Source organism: Carcharodon carcharias, chromosome 10 (assembly GCF_017639515.1).
Source record: "Carcharodon carcharias isolate sCarCar2 chromosome 10, sCarCar2.pri, whole genome shotgun sequence".
NCBI lineage: Eukaryota > Metazoa > Chordata > Chondrichthyes > Lamniformes > Lamnidae > Carcharodon > Carcharodon carcharias.
In genome coordinates, this window is record NC_054476.1 from 157,744,319 (window position 1) to 157,767,729 (window position 23,411).

General features: G+C 47.7%; 1 protein-coding gene across 1 annotated transcript in view; it reads left to right on the forward strand.

Moving 5' to 3' along the window:
• Positions 1-23,411, forward strand: part of hnf1ba (HNF1 homeobox Ba) — an 89,549-nt gene that overhangs the window by 62,759 nt on the left and 3,379 nt on the right. Inside the window, exons 6-8 of the mRNA XM_041196716.1 lie at positions 8,209-8,350; positions 12,457-12,651; positions 22,711-22,829. Coding sequence (XP_041052650.1) covers positions 8,209-8,350; positions 12,457-12,651; positions 22,711-22,829 — 456 coding nt within the window. The remainder of the gene's footprint in view (positions 1-8,208; positions 8,351-12,456; positions 12,652-22,710; positions 22,830-23,411) is intronic.

Below are 23,411 nucleotides of genomic sequence, written 5' to 3' on the forward strand. Positions count from 1 at the left end.
ACCATACGGCCTGTCGAGCCTGCTCCACCATTCAATACGATCATGGCTGATCTTGGGCTTCAACTCCACTTCCTTGCCTGTTCCCATATCCCTTTATTCCCTGAGAGGCCAAAAATCTGTCTATCCCAGTCTTAAATGTAATCAACAATGGAGCATCCATAACTCTCTGGGGTAGAGAATTCCAAAGATTCACAACCCTTTGAGTGAAGTAATTTCCCTTCATTTCAGTCCTAAATGATAGCCCCCTTAAAGTGAGACTGTGCCTCCATATTTTACCTACCAGCAGAAACAAACTCTCAGTGTCTACCCTATCAAACCCCTTCAGAATCTTGTACATTTCAACAAGATCATCTGTCATTCTTCTAAACTCCAGAGAAGATAGACCCAATTTCCTCACCTTCCCCATGACAGACGTCAAGATAAGTGGCTTATAATTCCCCATTTTCTGCCTTCCTCCCTTCTTGAATAGAAGGGCTATATTTGCTACTTTCCAGGCTGATGGAAACTTTCCAGAACCTAGTGAATTTTGGAAAATTAGCACCAACACATCTATTATCTCATAAACACCCTTTTTTAAGATTCTGGGATGAAGTCCGTCTGCGCCCAAAGACTTGTCAGTCCGTAGCTCCATCAGTTTGCTCAGTACTGCTTACCTAGTGATTGTAATTTTACCAAGTTCCTTTCTCCCTTCCACCTCCTGATTTACAGCTCTTACTGGAATTTTTTTTTGTATCTTCTATGGTGAAGACAGAAACAAAATATTTGTTCATTTCATCCACCATTTCTTTATTATCTACTATTAGCTCCCGATTGTCACTCTCACAACCACACTCACTTAATTTACTCTTTTCCTGTTTAAATACCTGCAGAAACTCTTGCTAGCCATTTTTACATTTCTAGCTAGCTTCCTCTCATACTCTTTCTCCTGATTAACCTGATTTATGCCCACTCTCTGCTTCCTATCTGTTAACCAATCCTCTATATTACCTCCAGCTCCAGGCACGCCTATTGATCTTTTGTGTGACACCTTATCAAGGACTTTTCGGAAATCCAGATATACTATATCTACTGGTTCCCCTTTATCTATCTTACTAGTTACATCCTCAAAAAACTGCACTAAATTTGTTAAACAGGATTTCCCTTATGCTTTTCTAAGTGCATTGTTAACATTTCCTTAATAATAGATTCCAGCATTTTCCCAACAATTGATGTTAGACTAACTAGCCTGTAGTTCTAAAAGCAAAGAACTGCGGATGCTGGAAATCAAAAACAAAAACAGAAACAGAAATACCTGGAAAAACTCAGCAGATCTGGCAGCATCGGCGGAGAAGAGCACAGTTGACATTTCGAGTCCTCGTGACCCTTCAACAGAACGTTCAACAGAACAGAAAGTTCTGTTGAAGGGTCATGAGGACTTGAAACGTCAACTGTGCTCTTCTCCACTGATGCTGCCAGACCTGCTGAGTTTTTCCAGGTATTTCTGTTTCTAGCCTGTAGTACCCTGTTTTCTCTCTCCCTCCTTTCTTAAAAAGCAGAGTAACATTTGCCAACTTCCAATCTGATGGGACTGTTCCCAAATCCAATGAATTCTGGAAAATCATAGCCAGTGCATACACTATCTCTGCAGCTTTTTCTTTAGAACTCTAGGGTGAAGGCCATCAGGCACAGGGGATTTGTCACATTTTAGTCCCTTAAGTTTCGCCAATACTTTTTCTCTGTTGATAATAATTTCCCTAATTTCCTCACTCCTTTTTAGCCCCTAGTTTACCACCTCTTTCTGGAATGAAACTTGTGTCTTCTACTGTGAAGACAGACACAAAGGCCAGAATTTTCCCGGCTCCATTGGCGTCGGGCGTCATGGTGGTCTTGGGGGGCTCAATATGGCAAGACAGCCAAAAATCGGTTGCATGCCGTTGTGAAACCAGTTTTTGCGATCGTCCGCTCCACTCGCCACTGCACTTCAGGAACCTAGGGCAGAATTTTTCGCTGAGCGGGTGGGTGCGCACCTGACCTGCTCAAGCGTAAAACAGCGCGTGATGGCTCTTGCTATCTCTAATTTCCACCCTTTCTGATTCTACTTCATGATCTTCTGAGGCCAGATCCCTTCTCTCTAATGTCTTTATGTCATCCTTTACTATCAGGGCTACTCCTCCTCTTTTGTAATTCTGTCTGTGTTTCCTAAACATTGTGCACCCTGGAATATTTATTGCCCAACCTTGATCACTTTATAACCATATGTCTCTGTAATGGTGATTAGATCTAAATCATTTACCTCTTATTTGTGCCACTAGTTCATCTATTTTATTGCAGATGTTTCAGATAAAGAACTGTTCATTTCATTTTTTTGCTTCTATTCCCTGCAATGACCTTATTCATTGATACACATTTTTTGTTAAACTCTCCGTCCTTTCCTGTCCCATTCTGCTTGCCTTAACCCACATTGTTACATTCCTCCGCTGCCTCGACCTTTCTCCTAGGATTTCTAACCCCCTCTTCACCTGAACACACACACACACACACACACACACACACACACACACACACACACACACACACACACACACACCCCAACCCCCCCCACCTTCCCACTGTTTGTTTAAAGCTCTGTCCACAGCCCAAGTTATACGATTGGCCAGGACGCTGGTCCAATCCTGGTTCAAGTGTAGCCCATCCCAACAGAATAGCTCACTCTCTCCTGAGCACTGATGCCAGTGCCCTATGAATCGAAACCCCTTCTTTCCGTGCCACTCTTTGAGCCATGCATTTAATTCTCTAATCTGCTTAACCCTATACCAATTGGCGCGTGGCTCAGGTAACAATCCAGAAATGATTACCTTTGATAGCTTGGGGGAGGATGGTGGCACAGTGGTAATACTACTGGACTAGTAATCCAGATGTCTGGCCTAATGCTCTGGGGACATTGCTTCACGGCAGCTAGGGGGGTTTAAATTAAGTTAATAAATTAAGTTAATAAAATCTGGAATTATAAAGCTAGCCTCCGTAATGGTGACCATGAAACTATCATTGATTTTTGTGAAAACCCATCTGATTCACTAATGCCCTTTAAGGAAGGAAATCTGCCATCCTTACCTGGCCTACATGTGAATCCAGACCCACAGAAATGTGATTGACTCTCAACTGCCCTCTGAAATGGCTTAGCAAGCCACTCAAGTTCAAGGGCAATTCGGGATGGGCAACATCCCTTGCCAATGAAGCCCACATCCCATGAAAGAAAGAAAATGTTCTGTGTTTTAATTTGGATCCTAACTCCTCAAATTCTCTTAGCAGAACATCATTCCTGGTTCTACTTATGTCATTGGTTCCCATGTGAACCATGACATCTAGATTGTGAAGTGCTATATGTTGCAAGGACATGATTAAGCACAAAGTAAGGGCTTTTACTTTCTTTCTTCCTACCTTCCTTTATTTCTTTATCCTTTTCTTTCTACCTCTTTTCTTCCAGCATTCCTTCCTTTCTACCGTACTTACATCCATCCTACAGCCTAGACTCATTGTGCAACCTTTTATTCTGTTTCTAAACAGCGGGACTCTTCAACTCTCTAAGCTTCCCTTCCTCCTCCAATCCACTGGCTTTTCAACCCATAATATCGTGCTAACCATTCCCAGCCTCTTGACTGAGCTCATTCGCTTTTCCTTACATGTTTCAATCTTTCTTCTACGATGGACGCCACACCACATGTCATACTTTACTAAGAGGAAGGGCTAGACACCAGTTGGGAGTTAGACAGCTGGCTTCTTGAGAGTACCAGAGAATGGTCTGAAGATCCTCTAGGGAGAAGCTAGACCTCTGTTCAATGTCTTCCATGGGGACATGGCTGGGATCAGATCTTGTGCACTGAAACCTCACTATGCTGCTTCGCTGTGCCTCAAATGTATTTTCTAATAAGGATTCAGGAAGTGTATGCGCAGACATCAAAGTACCATTTACAGGACAAACTCCTTGGGCAGAATTTTCGCTTTGGGGGGGGGTGGTGGGAAACAGGAGCTGGGACTTTGTCCGCACCCCTGGGGTGGTGGTGGGGTGTGGGGGGGAGGCGGAGGGGAGTGTGGTTGTGGGGAGCAGTCACTGTTTGGAATTTTGGCTAGGGCACCCCCTTAACTGATATGGAGACAGGTTCCCCATCCAATGAAGGGCAGCGGACGGGCTCTCGAAGCTGGATGGCTAATCAGAGGCTTTCATAGGTGTATCCAGCTGCAGTAAAGGGTAAGTAACTGAGGGGCTGCTTCGCCGTGAAGGTTTCTTAAGAATTTTAAAAAGCACATAAAGCAGCCAGGCCACCATCGTTAGGGCCGAGTGGGGTTATGAGGGTTGGGGGTGGGGAAGTGGCCTTGCTGGGCCCTGAACTCACCTTGGTCAAAATGGCTGACACCAGGCACAGGGTCAGAAAACAACCCGATGGCCTGTGTGGATATTTTTGGCGCACACCCACCCCTCATCTGCCTACTCTCCCAGCCTCAGCAGGGTTGGAAAATCCTGCTTCGTGAGTGAGCGCTTCTCCCAGCTCTGCTGCTGAAAGTGCCTCCTCCCCCAAACAACCAGCTACCTCTGAGTGCTTTCCATCAAAGCTCACCTGAATGAAAGGCAAAGCATTGGGTTTGTGGAAGTGCGGAGCTCTTCAATAGCATGCATGCCATTCTTTGGGGGAAGAAAAACAGGCCATTTTGGGTTGCAGTATATCAGGAACAACTGAGACTTGCTCGTTGCCTAGGGAATTGGCCACTCAGGCAGCTGGGAGCTAGAGAAATGTTTCCTGCATGAGTCAGCACCTTCAGGAGAGAAAAGGGCAAAAAAGGACGAGACTTTCCTCCTAAAATCCCCTCAACGACCCATTTGTTCATGGAGATTGATCATGACACTTGCAATATAAAACTTCAACCGTCAAATTAATCTACAATTCCTTTTAAAAGGGAAGTGGATACATTTTCAGTAAAAAGTGAAATGTTAAAATGGAAATGGAAAGGCAAGAGAATGGGACTTTGTGGATAACTCTGTCAGAAAGGCAGCACCGGCAGCCAAGAGCCAAATGGCTTCCTCCCTTCTATATTGTAAGATGATTATGATTCTATGAGTGTGTAAGGAGAAAGGAAAGGTTTATGGGCGGGATTCTCTGGTCCCGCCAGCAGCAAGCATCATGGCGGGCAGGACAGGAAAATTCGGAATGCGGCCAAATGCCAGTTTCCTGCTGGTTTGCAATTTTCCGCTCCATGTTCTAGGCTTAGACCTTCCAGCAAGAATCCTCCCCTCATCAGTCTTAGAACCTTCTTCCAGGACTTAATCTCATTTTATCCTTTCATTTGTATGGTGCAAATAGTTCTTGGCACGAAGGTTTTCCATTGATGGCCATTAATTGCAATTAGATTGTAGCTGGCAACCATTTACCATTTAATGGTGATTTGCACTATTTGCTATTGGTATGTAACTGCTCTCAGTGAATGCAGGGCACCACTTCACCTTTCCTGTGCAGAGGAGCTGGTGAGAATTAATTAGTGATTGGCATTACTCTCTGGCGAAGTCACAGAGGAAAGTCATGGGGCTGAAGTGTCATTAAGGCATAGAAGGAGACCATTTGGCCCATTGAGTTCAGGCCAGCCCTCTATGGAGCATTCCAGTCAGTCCCATTTCTCTGCTCTGTCCCTGTAGCCCAGCGATTTTATTTCCCTTAAGTGCCCATCCAGTTGCCTTCAATCATCATCTTCACTTCCATCACCCTTGTAGACAGTGAGTTCCAGGCGATTACCACTTGCTGCCTAATAAGATTCTTCTTCATGTTTCCCCCTGATCCCCACCACCATATCTCTTGCCCAAAACATTAAATCTGTGCCCCAAAGTCCTTGTGCCATCGGCTAATGGGAGCAGCTTTTCTTTTTCAACCTTGTCCAGACCTGTCGTAATCTTGTAGGCCTCTATTCATTTAATCACCCCTCAACCTCCTTTGCTCCAAAGGGAAACAACCCCACCTTCTCCAGCCTAACCTTGGAGCTAAAGCACCCCATCCCTGGAACTATTATGGGTAAATCTCCTCTGCATCCTTTCAACGACTCTCACATCGTTCCTAAAGTGTGGTGACCAGAACTGGATGCAATACAATAGTTGTGGCCTAACCAGAGCTTTATAAAGGTTCAGGGTAACTTTCTCGCTTTTGTACTCAATAGTGTGAGGTAATGCACTTGGGGAGGGCTAACAAGGCAAGGGATTACACTATGAATGCTAGGACCCTGGAAAGTACTGAAGATCAGAGGGACATTGGTGTGCATATCCACAGATCCCTGAAGGTAGCAGGGCAGGTAGATAAGGTGATTAAGAAGGATACTTGCCTTAATTAGCTGAGGCATAGAATACAAGAGCAGGGAGGTTATGCTGGATCTGTACAAAACGCTGGTTAGGCCACAACTGAACTACTGCGTGCAGTTCTGGTCACCACACTATAGGAAGGATGTGATTGCACTGAGAGGGTGCAGAGGAGATTTACCAGGATGTTGCCTGGGCTGGAGGGTCTGAACTATGATGAAAGATTGTATAGGCTGGGGTTGTTTTCCTTGGAGCAGCGAAGGTTGAGAGGGGACCTGATAGAGCTGTATAAGATTATGAAGGGCATAGATTGGGTGGATATATAGATAGGCACTTTTTCCATTAGTAGAGGGGTCAATAACCAGGGGGCATAGATTTGAGGTAAGAGTTAGAAGGCTAAGAGGGGAGTTGAGGAGAAATTTTTTCACCCAGAAGGGGGTGGGAGCCTGGAACTCACTGCCTGAAAGGGTGGTTGAGTCAGAAACTCTTGTAACATTTAAGAAGTATTTAGATATTCACTTGTGTTGCCATAGCCTTCAGGGCTATGGGTCAAGCATTGGAAAATGGTATTAATGGAGTCAGATCTTTGTTGACCGGCACGGACACGATGGGTCAAATGGCCTCCTTCTGTGCTGTAAACATCTGTGAGTCTATCTCAATTTATGAAGCCTTAAATTCTATAAGCTTTGCTAACTCCTCTCTCAATATATCCTGCCATCTTCAAAAATCGATGCACTTGAACCCTCAGGTCCCTCTGTCTCTTTATGGCCTTTAGAACTGTGTCATTGGGCAGAATTTTTCGGCCCCGTTGCCTTCGGTGGCACCGTAAGGTCCCATTGGTGGGAAGGGATGGAAAATACTGGCCATTAAGTCTGTATTGCCTCTCCCTATCCCTTTTGCCAAAATGCATCATCTCACAGTTCTCTGTACTAGATTCCATCTACCACTTATCTGTCCATTCTGCTCGTCTATCTATGTCCTATTGTTGTTGATTGGTATTATCCTCACTGCTGGCCAAACCTCCAGTTTGTTAGCTATCATGAGCAAATTTTGAAATTTTATTCTGCATTCCAATATCTGAGTCAAAAGCAATGATCCTATCACTGACCCTGTCAGGACAACAATGTCTACATTCTCTTGTCAGAGAAACAACCAATACCACAACTCGCTGTTTTCTGTCCTTAAGCCAATTTTTTATGAGGCTGACATTGACGCTCCTATCCTATGAGCCTCAATTTTGTTAACCAGCCCTTTATGTGGTACTTTGTCAAATGCTTTCTTAAAATCAATATAGACAACATCCACTGCCTTTCCTTTATCTGTGTGCCTTCTTTATTCTTAGTCAAATGTGATTTGCCTTTTACAAATCCATGCTTAGATGTTTGGAATGCTTGTGCTTCAGGTACAAATTCTTTGAAACCTGGAGGCTCCTGTTAGGAGCATAAAGATTGAGGAGTACTGGAAAAGACCATTGATCCTAGTGTCCCATCTGACCAGTCCCAGTCACTTTCCAATAGTAATCCCACCTGTGTTTGTTTTGGAGCATCGATGGGGATAGTGACACTGGATTGGTGATGTGCCATGTCTTGTTCATGACTTTAAGAGCTGCCTCAGGGTACAAATCTTGTCATGATGGTAGCCAAACCGCCGAGTCTGTACACTTTGAAGAAAGTCACTGTTGAGGCCAGGGACAAAACCCAGAGCTTCTCCTCATGTCCATAAAAAAGGAATTGGATAATGCAAATAATTCGTAATGCATTCAAATGTTTCCTTACTGTTTACAGATGCGATGGCCCATTTAATGATGCACTTATGTCCACTGGCTGAAAACATGCCACTATATTGGTAACTTTTGGGACAGGTATCTGAGCTGTTTTTTCCCTTTTCTCTTTGTTTAGATCACTGCCGCAGGTGGACCTCTGCCTCCAGTCAGCACGTTGACAAATATCCATAGCTTGTCACAGCCTCCACATCACAATCATCAACAAACGCAGAACCTCATCATCAACCCCCTCTCTGGAGTCATGGCGATAGCACAAAGTATGGCTTCTTTCCAACCAACCAGCTATATTGAGGGTGACATTTAGTCAGCTGCTTTTTCACTTTGCAATGAGAGTTCCATAATGTTCTAGGCACCTGGGTTAGCAGTGCTTATGTTTATTCATGATAGGTTTGCTACTAGGGCACCTGGCTTTGCTGGCAAAATAGGTATACCATGTGGTGTGGCACTGAGCCAATATAGACCAATAAGGTTATAACGGTCGACTCCTATCTCAACTTGGCTGACTGATCTTAGCAGGACTACAGGTGAGGTATTAGAAGCTGAGTAAGAGCTCCCGGGAGGGGAGACATGTTCAGTGGGAGTTTGTATCTCTCCCTTTTTTGCTATTATTTGTTTGCTGGGTGAGGGTGACACTGACCAGGCTGTGATTGTTGTCCATCGTTAGTGGCCCTGCAAAGCTGGTGGGTCTTCACCTTGAACTGTAGTCCTTGCAATGGATGGTGCTCTCACAATGGTGCTCAGTAGGTATTCCAGCGACAGTAAAGGACTGACAATCTACATGCCCAAGTCATGATGGTTCGTCACCTGGAAGGGAATATGGAGATGACGGTGTCTCCATTGTTTTGTTGCCCTTCTCAGCAGTAGAGGTCAAGCGACCAGGAGGCACTGTCGAAGTAACCTTGTACAGGGTGCAGTGCAGCAATCCATCACAGTTAATCGTGCGCCAGTGCTGGAGACAGTGGGCATTGTGTCTGCTGGCAGGCAACACAGTATTGGGCTCTTCAGTTAGATTAGCCAAACATGATTTGACTTTTACAAATCTGTGCTCAAATGTTTGGAGTGCTAGTGCTTCAGGCGTGAGGTTGTTGAAACCTTGAGACTGTATTGAATACAGAACTGTAGCCCTAACGCCACCCCACTGAATTTACCCTTATAATTGGTATCAGTGTCTCTGCACAAGACAGCAGCGCAATTTGGTCAGTCAGCTACTGTTCAATGGCTACTGCTGGGAAGTCCACATGTATGGATGTCAGCTGAGAATGAGATAAGGGTCAACTGTGGTACTTGAGTACACTACAAGGTAGTGAGCACTGCCCAGGCTCAAACAAGAAATTCTGAGGACTCCCAGCACCCAAGAAATTATTTGCAGTGCCAGTGCGGGATTTGCAGTGCCAGTGTGGGATTTGCAATGCCAGTGCGGGATTTGCAGTGCCAGTGTGGGATTTGCAGTGCCAGTGCGGGATTTGCAATGCCAGTGCGGGATTTGCAATGCCAGTGTGGAATTTGCAATGCCAGTGCGGGATTTGCAGTGCCAGTGCGGGATTTGCAATGCCAGTGCGGGATTTGCAGTGCCAGTGTGGAATTTGCAATGCCAGTGTGGGATTTGCAATGCCAGTGTGGGATTTGCAATGCCAGTGTGGAATTTGCAGTGCCAGTGCGGGATTTGCAATGCCAGTGTGGGATTTGCAGTGCCAGTGCGGGATTTGCAGTGCCAGTGTGGAATTTGCAATGCCAGTGTGGAATTTGCAATGCCAGTGCGGGATTTGCAATGCCAGTGTGGAATTTGCAGTGCCAGTGCGGGATTTGCAATGCCAGTGTGGGATTTGCAGTGCCAGTGCGGGATTTCCAGTGCCAGTGCAGGATTTGCAATGCCAGTGCGGGATTTGCAATGCCAGTGCGGGATTTGCAATGCTAGTGCGGGATTTGCAATGCCAGTGCGGGATTTGCAATGCTAGTGCGGGATTTGCAATGCCAGTGTGGGATTTGCTTGCCATGAGCATGGAGCTCAATACCCCTGATTCCCTGAACTGCACTCCCGTGGAGCAAGACTCTGAACCAGGCCCCTTTTCTATCTTAATATCCCATCATAGAAGAGATAAGAAAATCAACCAGAAACAACAATTTAATTTTATTAAGAATGTACTATGTGGAAGAATGAAAAATAATGAGTTAAGAATGATTTTGGCTGCATTTGCACTAGATCCTTAGTGTTGGTACAAAATGGCCTTGCTTCACACCAGCACCAGGAAGTTGTAGCATTAATGAGGAGCCAAGGCTCAATCTGACTCCCAAGTAAAGCAGAAACTCCCTCCTCAGTTATGTCCATAAGAGTTGCCGGATTCTCATTCCAAACCCAACTGGTTCACTAATTGTCCTTCAGAGAAGAGGACCTGCTAACCCTAACAGATCTGACCTGCTAGACACTGTAGTCTGCACTTCACAACTGACTCTTAATAGCTCAGTAAACTACTCAGAGAGCAATTAGGAGTGACAGAAAGTGAAGTGTTGTCAGCATGGCCTACATCCCAAGAACATCTTTGAATACTGAAGGTGTAGGTATGAGGGGTATCACAGAGACCAATCAACCTTCCACAATCCCTCCGCCCAATGAAATGCACATTGCAGTGTCCAGTTGTTAACCAAATGATTCCATGATTTACTCAACCTAAAGTTTTCCCAATAGGAAAAACATTTCGGACCAGTATTCTTATTGCTCAGTTTTTACTGTGTTTTCATTCTGGACTTGAACTGTAAGGGAGTTAAGGATTATGGGAATCAGTCAAGAAAGAGGAGGTGAGACCATGGCTGCATCAGCCATGAACTTGTTAAATGGCGGAACAGGCTGGAGGGGCTGAATGGCCTAGTCCTGCTCCTGCTCCTTATGAAGCCTATTACCTTAATCACTATTTGAACTTACTGATATCTATCCCAAAAGATCTTTTACAAAAACAAAAATACCTGGAAAAACTCAGCAGGTCTGGCAGCATCTGCAGAGAGGAACACAGTTAACGTTTCGAGTCTGAATGACCCTTCAACAGAACTAAGGAAAAATAGAAGAGAGGTGAAATATAAACTGGTTTAAGGCGGGGGAGGGGACAAGTAGAGCTGGATAGAGGGCCAGTGATAGGTGGAGATAACCAAAGGATGTCACAGACAAAAGGACAAGGAGGTGTTGAAGGTGGTGATATTATCTGAGGAATGTGCTAATTAAGGGTAGAAAGCAGGACAAGCAAGGTACAGATAGCCCTAGTGGGGGTGGGGTGGGGTGAAGGAATCGAGATAGGCTAAAAGGTAGAGATAAAACAATGGATGGAAATACATTTAAAAATAATGGAAGTAGGTGGGAAAAGAAAAATCTATATAAATTATTGGAAAAAAAAGTGGGGGGTGGGGTGGGGGGGGGGGAATTGGAAAGGGGGTGGGGATGGAGGACAGAGTTCATGATCTAAAATTGCTGAACTCAATATTCAGTCCGGAAAGCTGTAAAGTGCCTAGTCGGGAGATGAGGTGCTGTTCCTCCAGTTTGCGTTGAGCTTCACTGGAACAATGCAGCAAGACAAGGACAGACATGTGGGCATGAGAGCAGGGTGATCTTTTGTTAGTTTGAACCTGTGTCCTTTAGTTACCTATCCAACTCATTCTGTAATTTCTCCGTTGACTTTCCAAGCCCATAGCCTCTTCTAATCCTGTGCCAGCTGTGAATCTGCACTGAGCATCTGAATCAGGGTGCCTTATGAAAATTAGAAACAGTATCCACCTCAGCACCAGACCATGAGATGCCTCACTCCGTACCTCCCCCAACCCTGATCCTCAGTCAGTACGCTATCACTTAAAGGTGGGGTCTTGTGGGAGAACCTTCTACTTAAAATCCCCCACCTGTCATGGTACGATTTGAAGAACTCTCGTGGAGTTCTTGTCCAGGCCTGGGGGCTACTAGGCCCCAATAGCATTACCACTAGGCCGCCCTCCCCCCCGCAAACATCACCCTGCTCCAAACGAGTGATAAGGGGGACCCGCCTTTTATTTAGACAGTTGATTTCAAACCACCGACACCACTTGCGGGATTTGAGCTCACAAAAAGCTGTCTAGGCCTCTGCCTTGCATCCCCAGAAAGCATTACCACTGCGGTGCCGCGTCCTGTGCCCTTGTGCTGCACTGTCTAACAGCTTTTGCTGACTTCTTTTGAATAGATGGACAATGTGGGGGTGGGGGGGCGGTGGGAGAGTTGCTTTACAGGTCCCCTTTAAGAGCCTCATAATTGTGTAAAATGAATTTGGACAAGTTCTTTATTAAAAAGCTCCGGCTGAGGATATTGATATTGTTTTCTGGTTTTCCCTTTTTGTTTTGTTTTTTGCATTTTCAGGTATAAGCACATCCCAAGGGCAGAGCGTCCCTGTTATAAACAGCGTCACAGCAAGCAGCCTGGCAGCTTTACAACCTGTGCAGTTTTCGCAGCAGCTTCACAGTCCGCATCAGCAGCCAATCATGCAGCAGTCTCAGAGTCACATGTCACAGCAACCCTTCATGGCCACAGTGACCCAGCTGCAGAACTCTCACAGTAAGGCATCATCATGGCTCGGAGTGGGAGGCTGGGTGTTCAATAAAAAGGGCCTAACAGTGTAATGAAAGTCGGATGATTAACTGTTGTAAATCTGTGCCAACGGGCAACGTCTTTTGCCTAGTTACCAGCTGAAGCCACACGCAGATGGAGTAAACTGCAGAGTTTTAATCATCTTTTTAATCATCTTGGCGTTAAGTAAAACGTATAAGTTTGGGCTTTGTTTTACACTCCTGCCTTGGCTAGAATGTTTTGTTTTCTGTTCCTAAAGCTAAGTTGGGAGTTTTCTCTCTCATGGAGAGTCTGTAACTGGGTTTCCTCAAGATCCCCGCATGAGCCTCCGGACACTCCTGGTTATGGGCTCGGTGGGTGGGGTCGGCGGGTGGGGGGTGGGGCGGGGGGTGGGGGGGTGTGGTGGTGGGTTGGGGGGGTGGGGGGGCGGTGAGAGAGTGCATGAAATTGAGCACGTTTGAGATCAAGCATGAGGCTGGCAGCCCTTTTGTAAGGTGAATTATACCAGCGCTCTTCCAAGAGCCAAGGATTAGCATCCAGGAAGAATGAAATCAAATGGGCCGAGCGGCTTGGCATATCCAGACTTAACTTTGCGATCTTGCTAAGTGCTCACCGCCCGGCCATGACATTAGGCAAACTAAGGCCAGCCAAACTCAAATGCAAGGCAGTGCTGGGGCTCAGGCCTACAGCCTCCTGACTAGGAGTTAAGTACTATAAAAATTTTTTAACGACAGGATTTGCTGGGGCTGGCATTTAATTTTGAGAATAAAATTTATGTTGTGACCTTGACGAGATCTTTATGAGGTACTATTAACCCTCAGACTACTAGCAGGATCAGAGCCCTAAACCAATATAGCAATAAAGCTGCTCATACGTATTTATTTTGTGTAACATTAACCCTATCATAACTGAATCATAACTTGCGGTGCCAATATTCTGCCTTCAATTTTGTTGCATCTGTCGTCATGGTGTAGTTACATGCTGTTGCCACTAGATGGTTCTGTGGAGTGAGGGTGGGCAATCTCTGTGTATATAGAAAATATCCACCAGCTTATTGCAGGCAACATGATGGGAATTTATTAATATTATACAAACAAAGAAATATTTTAACATGTGACCTGTGTCTGGGCTGACATCCCCTTCCTCCTTTTAATCTTTGTGGCCTCCTTCTGTGTTGTAAGCTTTTATGGTTTGTCCTGCTCCTCCCTACCCCAGTGCACCTTCTACAGGATGCGCTGAATGAAGCCATCAAAGCTCCTTTGGCAGCATCTCCCAGACCTGAGACCACCCCCCCCCCTCCCCCAACCACCACCTAGAAGGGCAAGAACAGCAGGTACTTGAGAACACCATCACCCGCAAGTCTCCCCCCCCCCCCAAGCCACTCGCCACCCTGTCTTTGAAATATGTTGCCGCTCCTTCAGTGTCGCTGAGTCAAAATCCTAGAACGCCCTCCCTAACAGTGTACCTTCACCATGTGGATCGCAGCGGTTCAAGAAGGCGGTTCACCACCGGCATCTCAAGGACAACTGAACGTGGGCAATAAATGCCAGCCTTGCTGTGAACACCAATATCCTGGGGTACGGTTTATATAAAATGGAAACTTGTCTTTAAGAAGGATTTTGCTTTCCTGGCAAGCATTAATTAAAAAGCTGGTTTCGTCAGCTTGACCCAGTGACCGGACGATTTTTGACGCAAAAATTATGTTCCCAGCTCCTCTGGGTGCTGGCTCTCTCTGGGCATTAGAGGCGCTCTGCTTACTCAGCTAAATGCCCATTACGCACCTAGACGGCCAATGTGGTAGGTTTTCCTAAACCGGGAGGTGTCAGAGTCAAGGCCAGGGTTCTCACCCAGTGTTCCCGCGTGAACCACTGGATTGTGAACCAGGGGAAAAAAAGAAAAAAATGAGGTTGATTATTATCACCTCCACCCTGAAGTAATATATAGCGCGCATCTCCCCCATCACCGCCCCTCAACTGAAATCGGATAACGCAGCACTGACTATTTTATCTGAGGTCTGTGAGGTTGTGCCTCGCGCCAACCACGAAATCCACTCTTGACGGTTGCTTCTGAGATTTTACGAAAGTATCTATTTTTTTTTGGGTTTAAATACCCATTGCAAGTAGACTTTTCATTCATATGTACAGTGACGATACAGCTGCCTTGAGACAACCTGACGGCTCAGTCTATCGCTTGTGGAGTGGCGGTGGACTGGGAGCAGATGTGGAATGGCGGCCGCAATAGATTTTTGGAAAAAATTAAGATCCAGGGGCCCATAAATTGTGGCGCCCACGTAAACTCATATCGGGAGGGAAACAGAGAGAGTCCCCCTCCCAAAAAAGCCAGGCCCAGCTGGGAGAGGCTGCAGTGAGAGGGTGGGGGAAGGGCTGGTGCCTCTGTACCTCTTGGGTTTCTCTTCGGCCAGAATTTTTACGCTCCCGCTCGGCGGGTTTTTAGGCCGGAGGAGGGGAGGGGGGAGGGGGTAGCGTTGGAATTGCAGGGACGGGATTCCCTCGGGGGGTTCCTGCCTGCCGGGACCTCGCAGTAATGTTTACACTGGGCCGGGCACAGGCCTCAGACGGAAAGCTCGCCCTTGCCCCAGTTGGGGCTGTTTCGCTGCCCCACCCCCACCCCAACCCCTGCCCCTCCTGACAGCCTCAATTTTAGGCCGGTGGGTGGATTGAAGCTCCAGTGGGGGAAAGCCGAAAATGGAGAAAAGTTAGATCTCGGGTGGGAAGGGGATGGGTGGCAGGGGAAGGGGGCGGGGGACGGGGGAGGGGGGGGAGGGGGTTGTCGCCATCATCAGAAGCCCCCCCCCTTCTGACTGGGGGCAGCCTCCTCTTAAGGGCCCAGTGACCTCCTGACCTCCCCCCTCCCCCACCCCCAATCCCAACCTATCCCCCCCGGGACCCCGATCACCCCACTCCACCTGGAGACAACCCCCATTCGCTCCCCCCACCCAAAGGCTTTCCCTACTCTCCCCGCCCTTGACCCCCCGGCACTTACTTGAATTTCCAGCCCCCGATACTTAGGGCAGAATCGCCCCAGATTTTGCACTGTGCGGTAGCGGGCGGGACAAAGAACGTTTTACGCATCGGCCTCAATCGTTCCAATCCTGCCTCATTAATATTGGATTCCCGGAACACATGCCAGCTCACTGACGGGCAACCTCTCTTCCACCCGCCACACCATCACCTCGCCGCTCCCTCACGCCGGGCGCCAGATTTAAAGTGCAGCCGCGCGCGCACCTCTCAGAGCTTCCAGCCCAGGACTGCTGTACAGAAGACATGGCCCCGAAAGGCAAGAAGACAGCAGCTACCCAACTCCCCCCCCCCTCCCTGATTAAGTGACGCGTCCCTGGAATGATCTTTGGACACCGTGAAGGCCGGTCCTCTACCCTTACTCTGTCCACAGGATGGGCAGCGACCTCACTAATCCGGCTTGGGAGGTGGTGACAGTGATGGGCAGCACCAATGCTCTGCAAAAGAGGAAAGCCACCCAGTGCCGCAAGAGGATGAATGATCTCCTCCATTCTGCCAGGGTAAGTCACTCTCATCACTCTCGACTCACACGCTCACAAACCCATCACACACCCACAGGGATCTCTCCCACTGCCAGTTCAAGGGACATCACCCTTCACTCTCTCACATACACCACCACTCTCCTCACCTTATCCATGGGACCACTCACCACCCACACATGCCAGGCATCTTTATCATCTGGCCTGGCAGGTGTCCTGCTTACACTCTCTCCATCTCTATCCATGCAGGACAAGCTGGCACACAACAAGAGGGAGAGGCTGCAGACTGGTGGAGGAATGCCTGAAATCAGGGTCATCACAGACAGGGTGTAGCAGTCAGCAGGCTGCCTCCACCTCTACTGTGGATGATGGGGGAGCATCAAGACATAGCGGCAGAGTTAGGAAGCTTAAGGAGATCTAATTGCACAGCCTGGGGATGGGTGTTAATCTCTTGTACAGCCTGTTCACTTTGTTAATAAACTCCCAAGAATGTCTCCTTGCCTAATGCAGTGTTCGTGTCACCCAGATATGAAACCTTGGTCCCTGCACATGATATAGGCAGGTGTCTCAGTCCAGGGCCTCTTCCCTGTGCTTTGTGTAACCTCCCAGCACACTGATGATGCACCTTCACAGTCACTGGACACATCAGTCATGCCCACACCTCGATGGGGCTTATCATTGCTGCCAGGATGTCCTGGGCTGGTGGTACAGAGTTCCCTCATTCTCTCTGTGTGCTCCCAGCGCCTTTGAGATGCAGTTGGCTCCCCATCCCATCAGCACCTGTGCCCGGTGACAATGTGGTTCTGAAGGGTTCAGCTCACAAAGGATGCCATAGGATCAGGAGAAATTAAAGTTTCCTCACTGCATCTCCATGATATGACCCTGTTCACTGAGCACGAGTGATCTCCCATTAGGTAGACAGGAGTCAGACATTCAGACAGCAATGTGAGGATCTATAGTGTCCCCTCACTTCATGTCGTCATCATCCTCCACAAATCTGGCAGTTATGAGGGCCTCCCAAGCACACCTGCCTTGTCTAGTCAATGCGATGCCCTCATCACCACCATCCTCGCCCTCAAGGACCTCCTCCCTTCATCCCCATTGACCCCTTCCTCATTGGAGGAGATGTGCAGCAAGTCCTCTGTGGGTAGCCCTTGTCCCCGAGGAGCCAACCCTGAAGCCTCTGTGGACCCTGGAAGATGTCCAGGATCTGAGACCCACTGAGAATGTAGAAATCATGTGCAGACTTGTAGGATGCATTTGTGGTGGTCACACACCAGCTGAACATTCAGCGAGTGGTTGACGTAGTTGACCGCGTAATACCACGGAGATCTGAGTGCCACATGAGTGCAGCTGATGGCACCCTGCACCTGTGGAAAACCTGATATCTGGGCAAATCCCAGTGCTCTTACATCCTGGCCTTCCTGCTCCCGGGTGAAATGCACAAAGTTGTGTGACTTCATGAAGGTAGCGTCTGTGACCTCATGGATTTATTTGTGGGTGGAGGCTTGTGAGACCCCACAGAGGTCACCGGTGCAGCCCTGAAAGGGGCCACTGGCGTAGAAATTGAGTGCCATGGTCACTTGCACGGCCACTGGCAGTGGATGTCCCCATGTGTTAGATCCTGCAGTAGTTTGGCACATGTGACCGACCAGTTCCCTGGACATACGCAGTCTTCGGTGGCAGTGATTCTTGGTCACCTGCAGGAATGAAAGGCGGTGTCTATAGACCCTGGCATGGCGCCTACGAGCGTCAGCTCACTGTGGCTCTTCAGCAGGGTGCACAGGAGCCCCAAACGCCCCTTCTTCTTGAGGGTGCTGTTCCTCCCTCTTCCCAGCCAGGCACCTCTGTCATCCTCTTTCCTTTGTCTTCACTCTCTGTATGCCACGAGGCATACAGCTGGTTCACCAGGCTCCGTGCTCCTGATGTACTCCTTCTGCAGGATGAAAGAGAGAGATGCGTGGATTAGCTTGGGTGTACTATGAACCTTGGTTAAGTCTGAAGGCCCCATTTGGATGGCCAGAGATTAGTGCGCCGCATGGCTACCCGAAACCCCACCCACCTCCGTCCCACTCCACCTGACCAATTGGCAGCAGCTTTGCCCATTGGACTGCAGGCTGTGCTCTCAGCTCAGGCACAGGCGTTCTCCTAACCCACACTGCAAGGCTGCACTGTTAGCTCGAGCCAGGGGGGATACTGGTCCAAATCTGAATGTTGACATTGCAAAGGGGCTGTGAGCGTCTCTACCAGTCACTGCTCCGTGGCCAACTTTCACAAGGGGATTGTACAACGTCCACAGTCGTCCAATTGTTCTGCTGTCCACTAAAATGCACAGTAGTTTGCAGTCTGTGCCTGCGGGGTAAAAACCTCTGGAGCATTTGGTGGCATTTTCAGGCCTCTGTGTCGCTTGAATGGCCAGATAAGCTAGCAGCCTGACTCCAGGCATGTCAATGTGGCTGTGTCTGAACTGTCTCAGCTGCGGAGGAATGGTCACTTTATACAAGGTTTCCCTAAGGCGTGGTCGCTTCCCTCCCCGCTCCACCCCCCACTCCGCCACACATGCTTGAGCACTGCCATCAACCGTAGTGCAGCCCTTGCCCACCCACTACCCCCAACCGCAGGGCAGCCCTCGCCCCGGCACCACCCTGTCAGTCAGCTGGGAGAAAGCGACGTGCCCTCGCCTGAATGCGCGGCGCCTGAACCTTAAGGTCCAACAGGCGACTCTCGCAAGCGCTGCTCAACGTTACTATGCACTCAGCTCCAAGTTCCCTCGAAGCGCAGCTTGCCAGGTGCAAGCCTGATATACGCTGGAGTGAAACAAGTTGGTGTGCTCAGATGATCCAGCGTTGGGGGGGCGGGGGTAGGGTGGGGATGATTCCAGCGAGCTGGGCTTATAATGATATGCAGATGTATTAAAATGAAGATCCCCCCATGTCCGGTGGCGGGAAATGTGGCGCACCGTTGACGGGCAGAGCGGACGGTTGCAAATGTGTTTCACGCCAGCATACAGCCGATTTTTGGCCTTCCCGCCATATTGTCCACTCACGCCCGCCATGGCGCCCGGTGCCAGCCGGAAACGGAAAACTCCCCCCTTTGGTCCCAGGCAGCTCCGCGCAGTTCATCTCCCGGCCAACTGCGACGCAGTCGCTGCGGGAATCGGGGAGCTGCTGGGCCAATCAGATTGGCCGGCAGCTCTCCAAGGCGGGGCTTCCTCCCGAGCGATGGACGGAAATCCCGCCTGCTGCCGCAGTCAGTGCTCGTTTGAGCGTAAAATGGCCGGGGGCAGCTGGAGTCAGGGGGAGGCCTTCCTACAAATTCAGGCCCTAATGTTCCTTCGGGGCGGGATTCTCTGGCCCCGCCCCCTAACGGGATCGTCCGGTCCCAGCAAAAGTCAACGGACCTATGGCTGGGCCGCCGCCTCCCTCGCGGTGGGTCCCACCATGACGGGGCCGGACAATCCTGGCCCTCGGTGTTTAATGTTAAAACGAGATGCCATCCTCGTGCGGTGTTTGAAAATCCTTATTTTGTTTCTGTGCCAATACACGTTGTGAGTGATGCCACAAATCGCGATGTCATTATGAAGCAAACAATGCGCTGTTGAATAATTAAGGTTTTGCCAAACACTTCTTCATGAATGAAGGTGAAGGGACAGGAAGACCTGCACACGTGGCCCCTTTAATAGACGTGTCTGAGATTGTGACGAGGAAGCACTTAACTTCCATATTAAGGGGGGAGATCTATGTAGCTCTCAATAGGCAAACAGGCTTACCTTAGGGCTAGGCCCATCGCTTAAATGCAATTTTTTTATTACTTGTATCCAGAATGTGCATTTTTTTCTTCTGTAGAATTATTGAGGACCACTGCAAGTGTGATTCAAGGATTTTTGGAAATAGTCTCTTCCCTCTCTCTTTCACACCACACCAAACTGATGGAATACTTCAAAAGAGGAAGGCCATCAACTTGTTAAAATTGGATCCTGCTGATTGAGAACACGCCAACCAGCAGTCACTATCATCTAATAAGAGAGACCAGTTTGATCCTCTTAATGACCCAGAGTGACGGTGAAACTCTCAGTGTCTCCACTGAAACTGACAGCAACTTTGGGAGTTCCAACATGTGCAGAATGGCACAGAAATTCAGAAGTTGCCGTCAATAACTCAAGGCTCTTCCACATGGTGTAATATGGAAGTTGCCATAGGCAACAATCTCATTGCAGTCATGAATTGCTGAGAACTTTCATTCTAATGCAATCAGTCTCACTGTAAAAATGCTGGGAAAAGTTGCACTCTGTTGAATAAGGAGTAACCGAGCTGTTAACAGGGTGCTAAGTTCATAAGTACTTACGAACACCCTCACTAGCCCTGAAAAAGTAGTGCTATATTTGTGGAATGTCAAATTTCTCCATAATTTTGAAGATTTCCACATATTTTCAAAAACGCAATTTTATTAATTTTTTTTCCTAACATTTGTTTATCTTCACTGTAGCTTCTACCTTAATCCAATCATAGTATTTTATTCCACACTTTGAAAATTTAGATTAAAAGTGAAGGGGTTCAGTGGTTTCCTGGGGCAGAAGATTGAGCTCTGTGAGCGGACACACACCCAACCCGGCCGAGTGTATAATGACACGCGATGACTGCGTAGTCCAATGATATTTCATTCCGCAGGCGCACACCGGAGTCGGCAGCAAGGCTGCCGACAATTAAAAAGCCTATTAAGATCATTAAAAGGGGTAATTAACATCAAATTTACACTCCTTGTCCAACCTAACAGTTGGAGGGCAGGCAAAAATGCCAAGCGGCCTTTGCACTGTTTAGGAAACCTCATCCACAGGCGGGATGAGGTTTCCTAAAGCAATTAAAAATCAAATAAAAATTTTACACTAGAATTAAAAACATGTCCCTGCTCTTGTGACAGAGTCACATGAGGGTCATGTTTTATGACATTTTTTTGTTCATTAAGTTTTTTCAAAGAGTGCTTCATCTCCCTGAGGCATGGAGCTGCCTCAGGGAGATTGCAATGCTCTTTCACACGTATGTACAAAGTTCATGCTAGGCCCGCTCACTTCCCCCCCCCCCACCCCCAACCCCAGCACAGGCAGCGCGCTGTCTGCTCGCATTCCACACTGGACAGGCCTTAATTGGCCCGCCCGCGTAAAATCGAGCTGTGGTGCCGATTGGGGGCAGCAGTCAGCTTCCCAACTTCCCCCACCCACCCCTGCCAAAACCCCCCCCACCCCCAACCCACGGCCAAGAGCAAAATCCTGCCCCTGGTTTGTTGTGTGAATGCTTCAATGTGATAGGTCACTTCCCTAACTTGCTGCCAAGCTATCCCCACAACGTGGTGGTAGATTTAAACTGAGAGGAAAACCATGTCACCGTGATCGCCAGAACTTTGTGGACAGCTTTCTTCAAGGCCACCAGCATGAACCCTGCTGACCACAAAATCTGGGCCCGATGTGTTTAGAGTAACAAACGCAATGCATGGAATATCACAGTTAAAGATCACTCCCTTCGGCGATACTTACTCATGTTTGTTCATTTCAGTAAAGCAGTGCACAGTTTATACAAAGCTCCCCACTGCCCTTTGTGTTAGGTGCCAACGTTGTGGTGTACTAGAATTTCTAAGCTTCAACTCTGCAGGCCCAGTACAATGGGGAACAGGAACCTGACATGATTCCATACACTGGCCACTTGCCAGTGTATTATCAGCCCCATAATATTTCACTTGTAACATTTGGAAAATGGATTGTTTATCTCTTTTTGGAGATAATTCCAATTCCTTTTGTCTTTAAAAAAAAACTTGCAGTTAAAGGGCTGGTGCTGCCACATGTGGAGTGGGTGATGGGTGGATTTCAAACCTCTAAACTCTACGATCCAGAACCTCTGACATATGGGTTGCACCTGGAGGGAGAGGAGAATGCTGCAGGGGAGGAGAAACTTGTCTAACAGTTGTAGCATAAAATGGGTTGGTAACAAATCAATGCACCATTTATACTGGGCTTGGCTTCCTTTCCCATTGACGCCGATGGTGAGAATGGGCTGCCAATTTGTCATGACTCCATCTCATACCATCGGTGTTGACCAGAATCCCCTCTTGTTGCTCAACAGCTGAACCTGTACCTGGTGCTTTTGCCTGACAGTCATCTATTTGTTAAGTTCCTTTACAAAGAAAGTTTACCGATTTGTCTCCCCAGATATGATTGGCGGCACCATAGCCTTGCTGAATCATTGATGCTGTTTCTATACCTGCCTTTGTGTGCAGTCCTGGTGACAGTGATCAGTGCTAAACATTCCCAATCCATAATACTCCTTTACTTGACATAACGATGTTTTGCAATGCTAGCTGCTTTAAATCAAACATTGGAATACATGAATTAATGTGGAAGTAGAGTATCCTATTCTCATTGTGAAAGGGTGTCCGAATCTGTCTTTAAGCACAGATTGGGAAAGTTCATCGGTTTGAGGATTTGGGCTTGATGAAGGTGTAACTCGTCCTAACACTGCTGTTTTGTTTTGGTTTCCTTCCAGTGTACACGCACAAACCAGATCCTCCCCAGTATTCCCACACCGCACGGTTCCCATCGGCCATGGTCGTCGCGGATACGGGCAGCATCAGTGCACTAGCGAGCATGTCCTCCAGCAAGCAGGTAACTGAGTTCAGCAACTACAGATGCGATAGTATTGGCTGTCAGCCTGTATCATTTAGAAACCATGTTCTAAGGTGAATGTTAATGTGCTGCGGATGCACATTGGCTCAGATTGAGGCACAGTTCCAGATTTGAATGGTGCACATAACCAATCTATTTATTTATTGGCACTGAACAATTGTTTTGAATCAGTTTATTCCTTAAAATCAGGAACTGAATAATGGAGTGAGTTGGATGGACTCATCGCCTTCCCACTGCCTTGACTTTAAAATTCTCATCCTTGTTTTCAGATTCTGCCCTATCTAGCTCTTTCCTATATCTATTACCTCCTTAAGCCTCAAAACCCTCTGTGATCTCTGAACACCCCCAATTTTAACCGCTCCAACATGGGGTTGATGTGCCTTCAGCTGTTAAGGTCCTAAACTCTCAAATTCCCACCCTAAGCCTTGCAGCCCCTATCTGCTCCTTAAAATCTGTCATCATTCGTCATCTCCAATAAGAGAGAATCTAAGCATCCCCCATCCAGTGGAATTACCATCGCTGAATCCCCCACGATCAACATCCTGGGAGTTATAATTGACC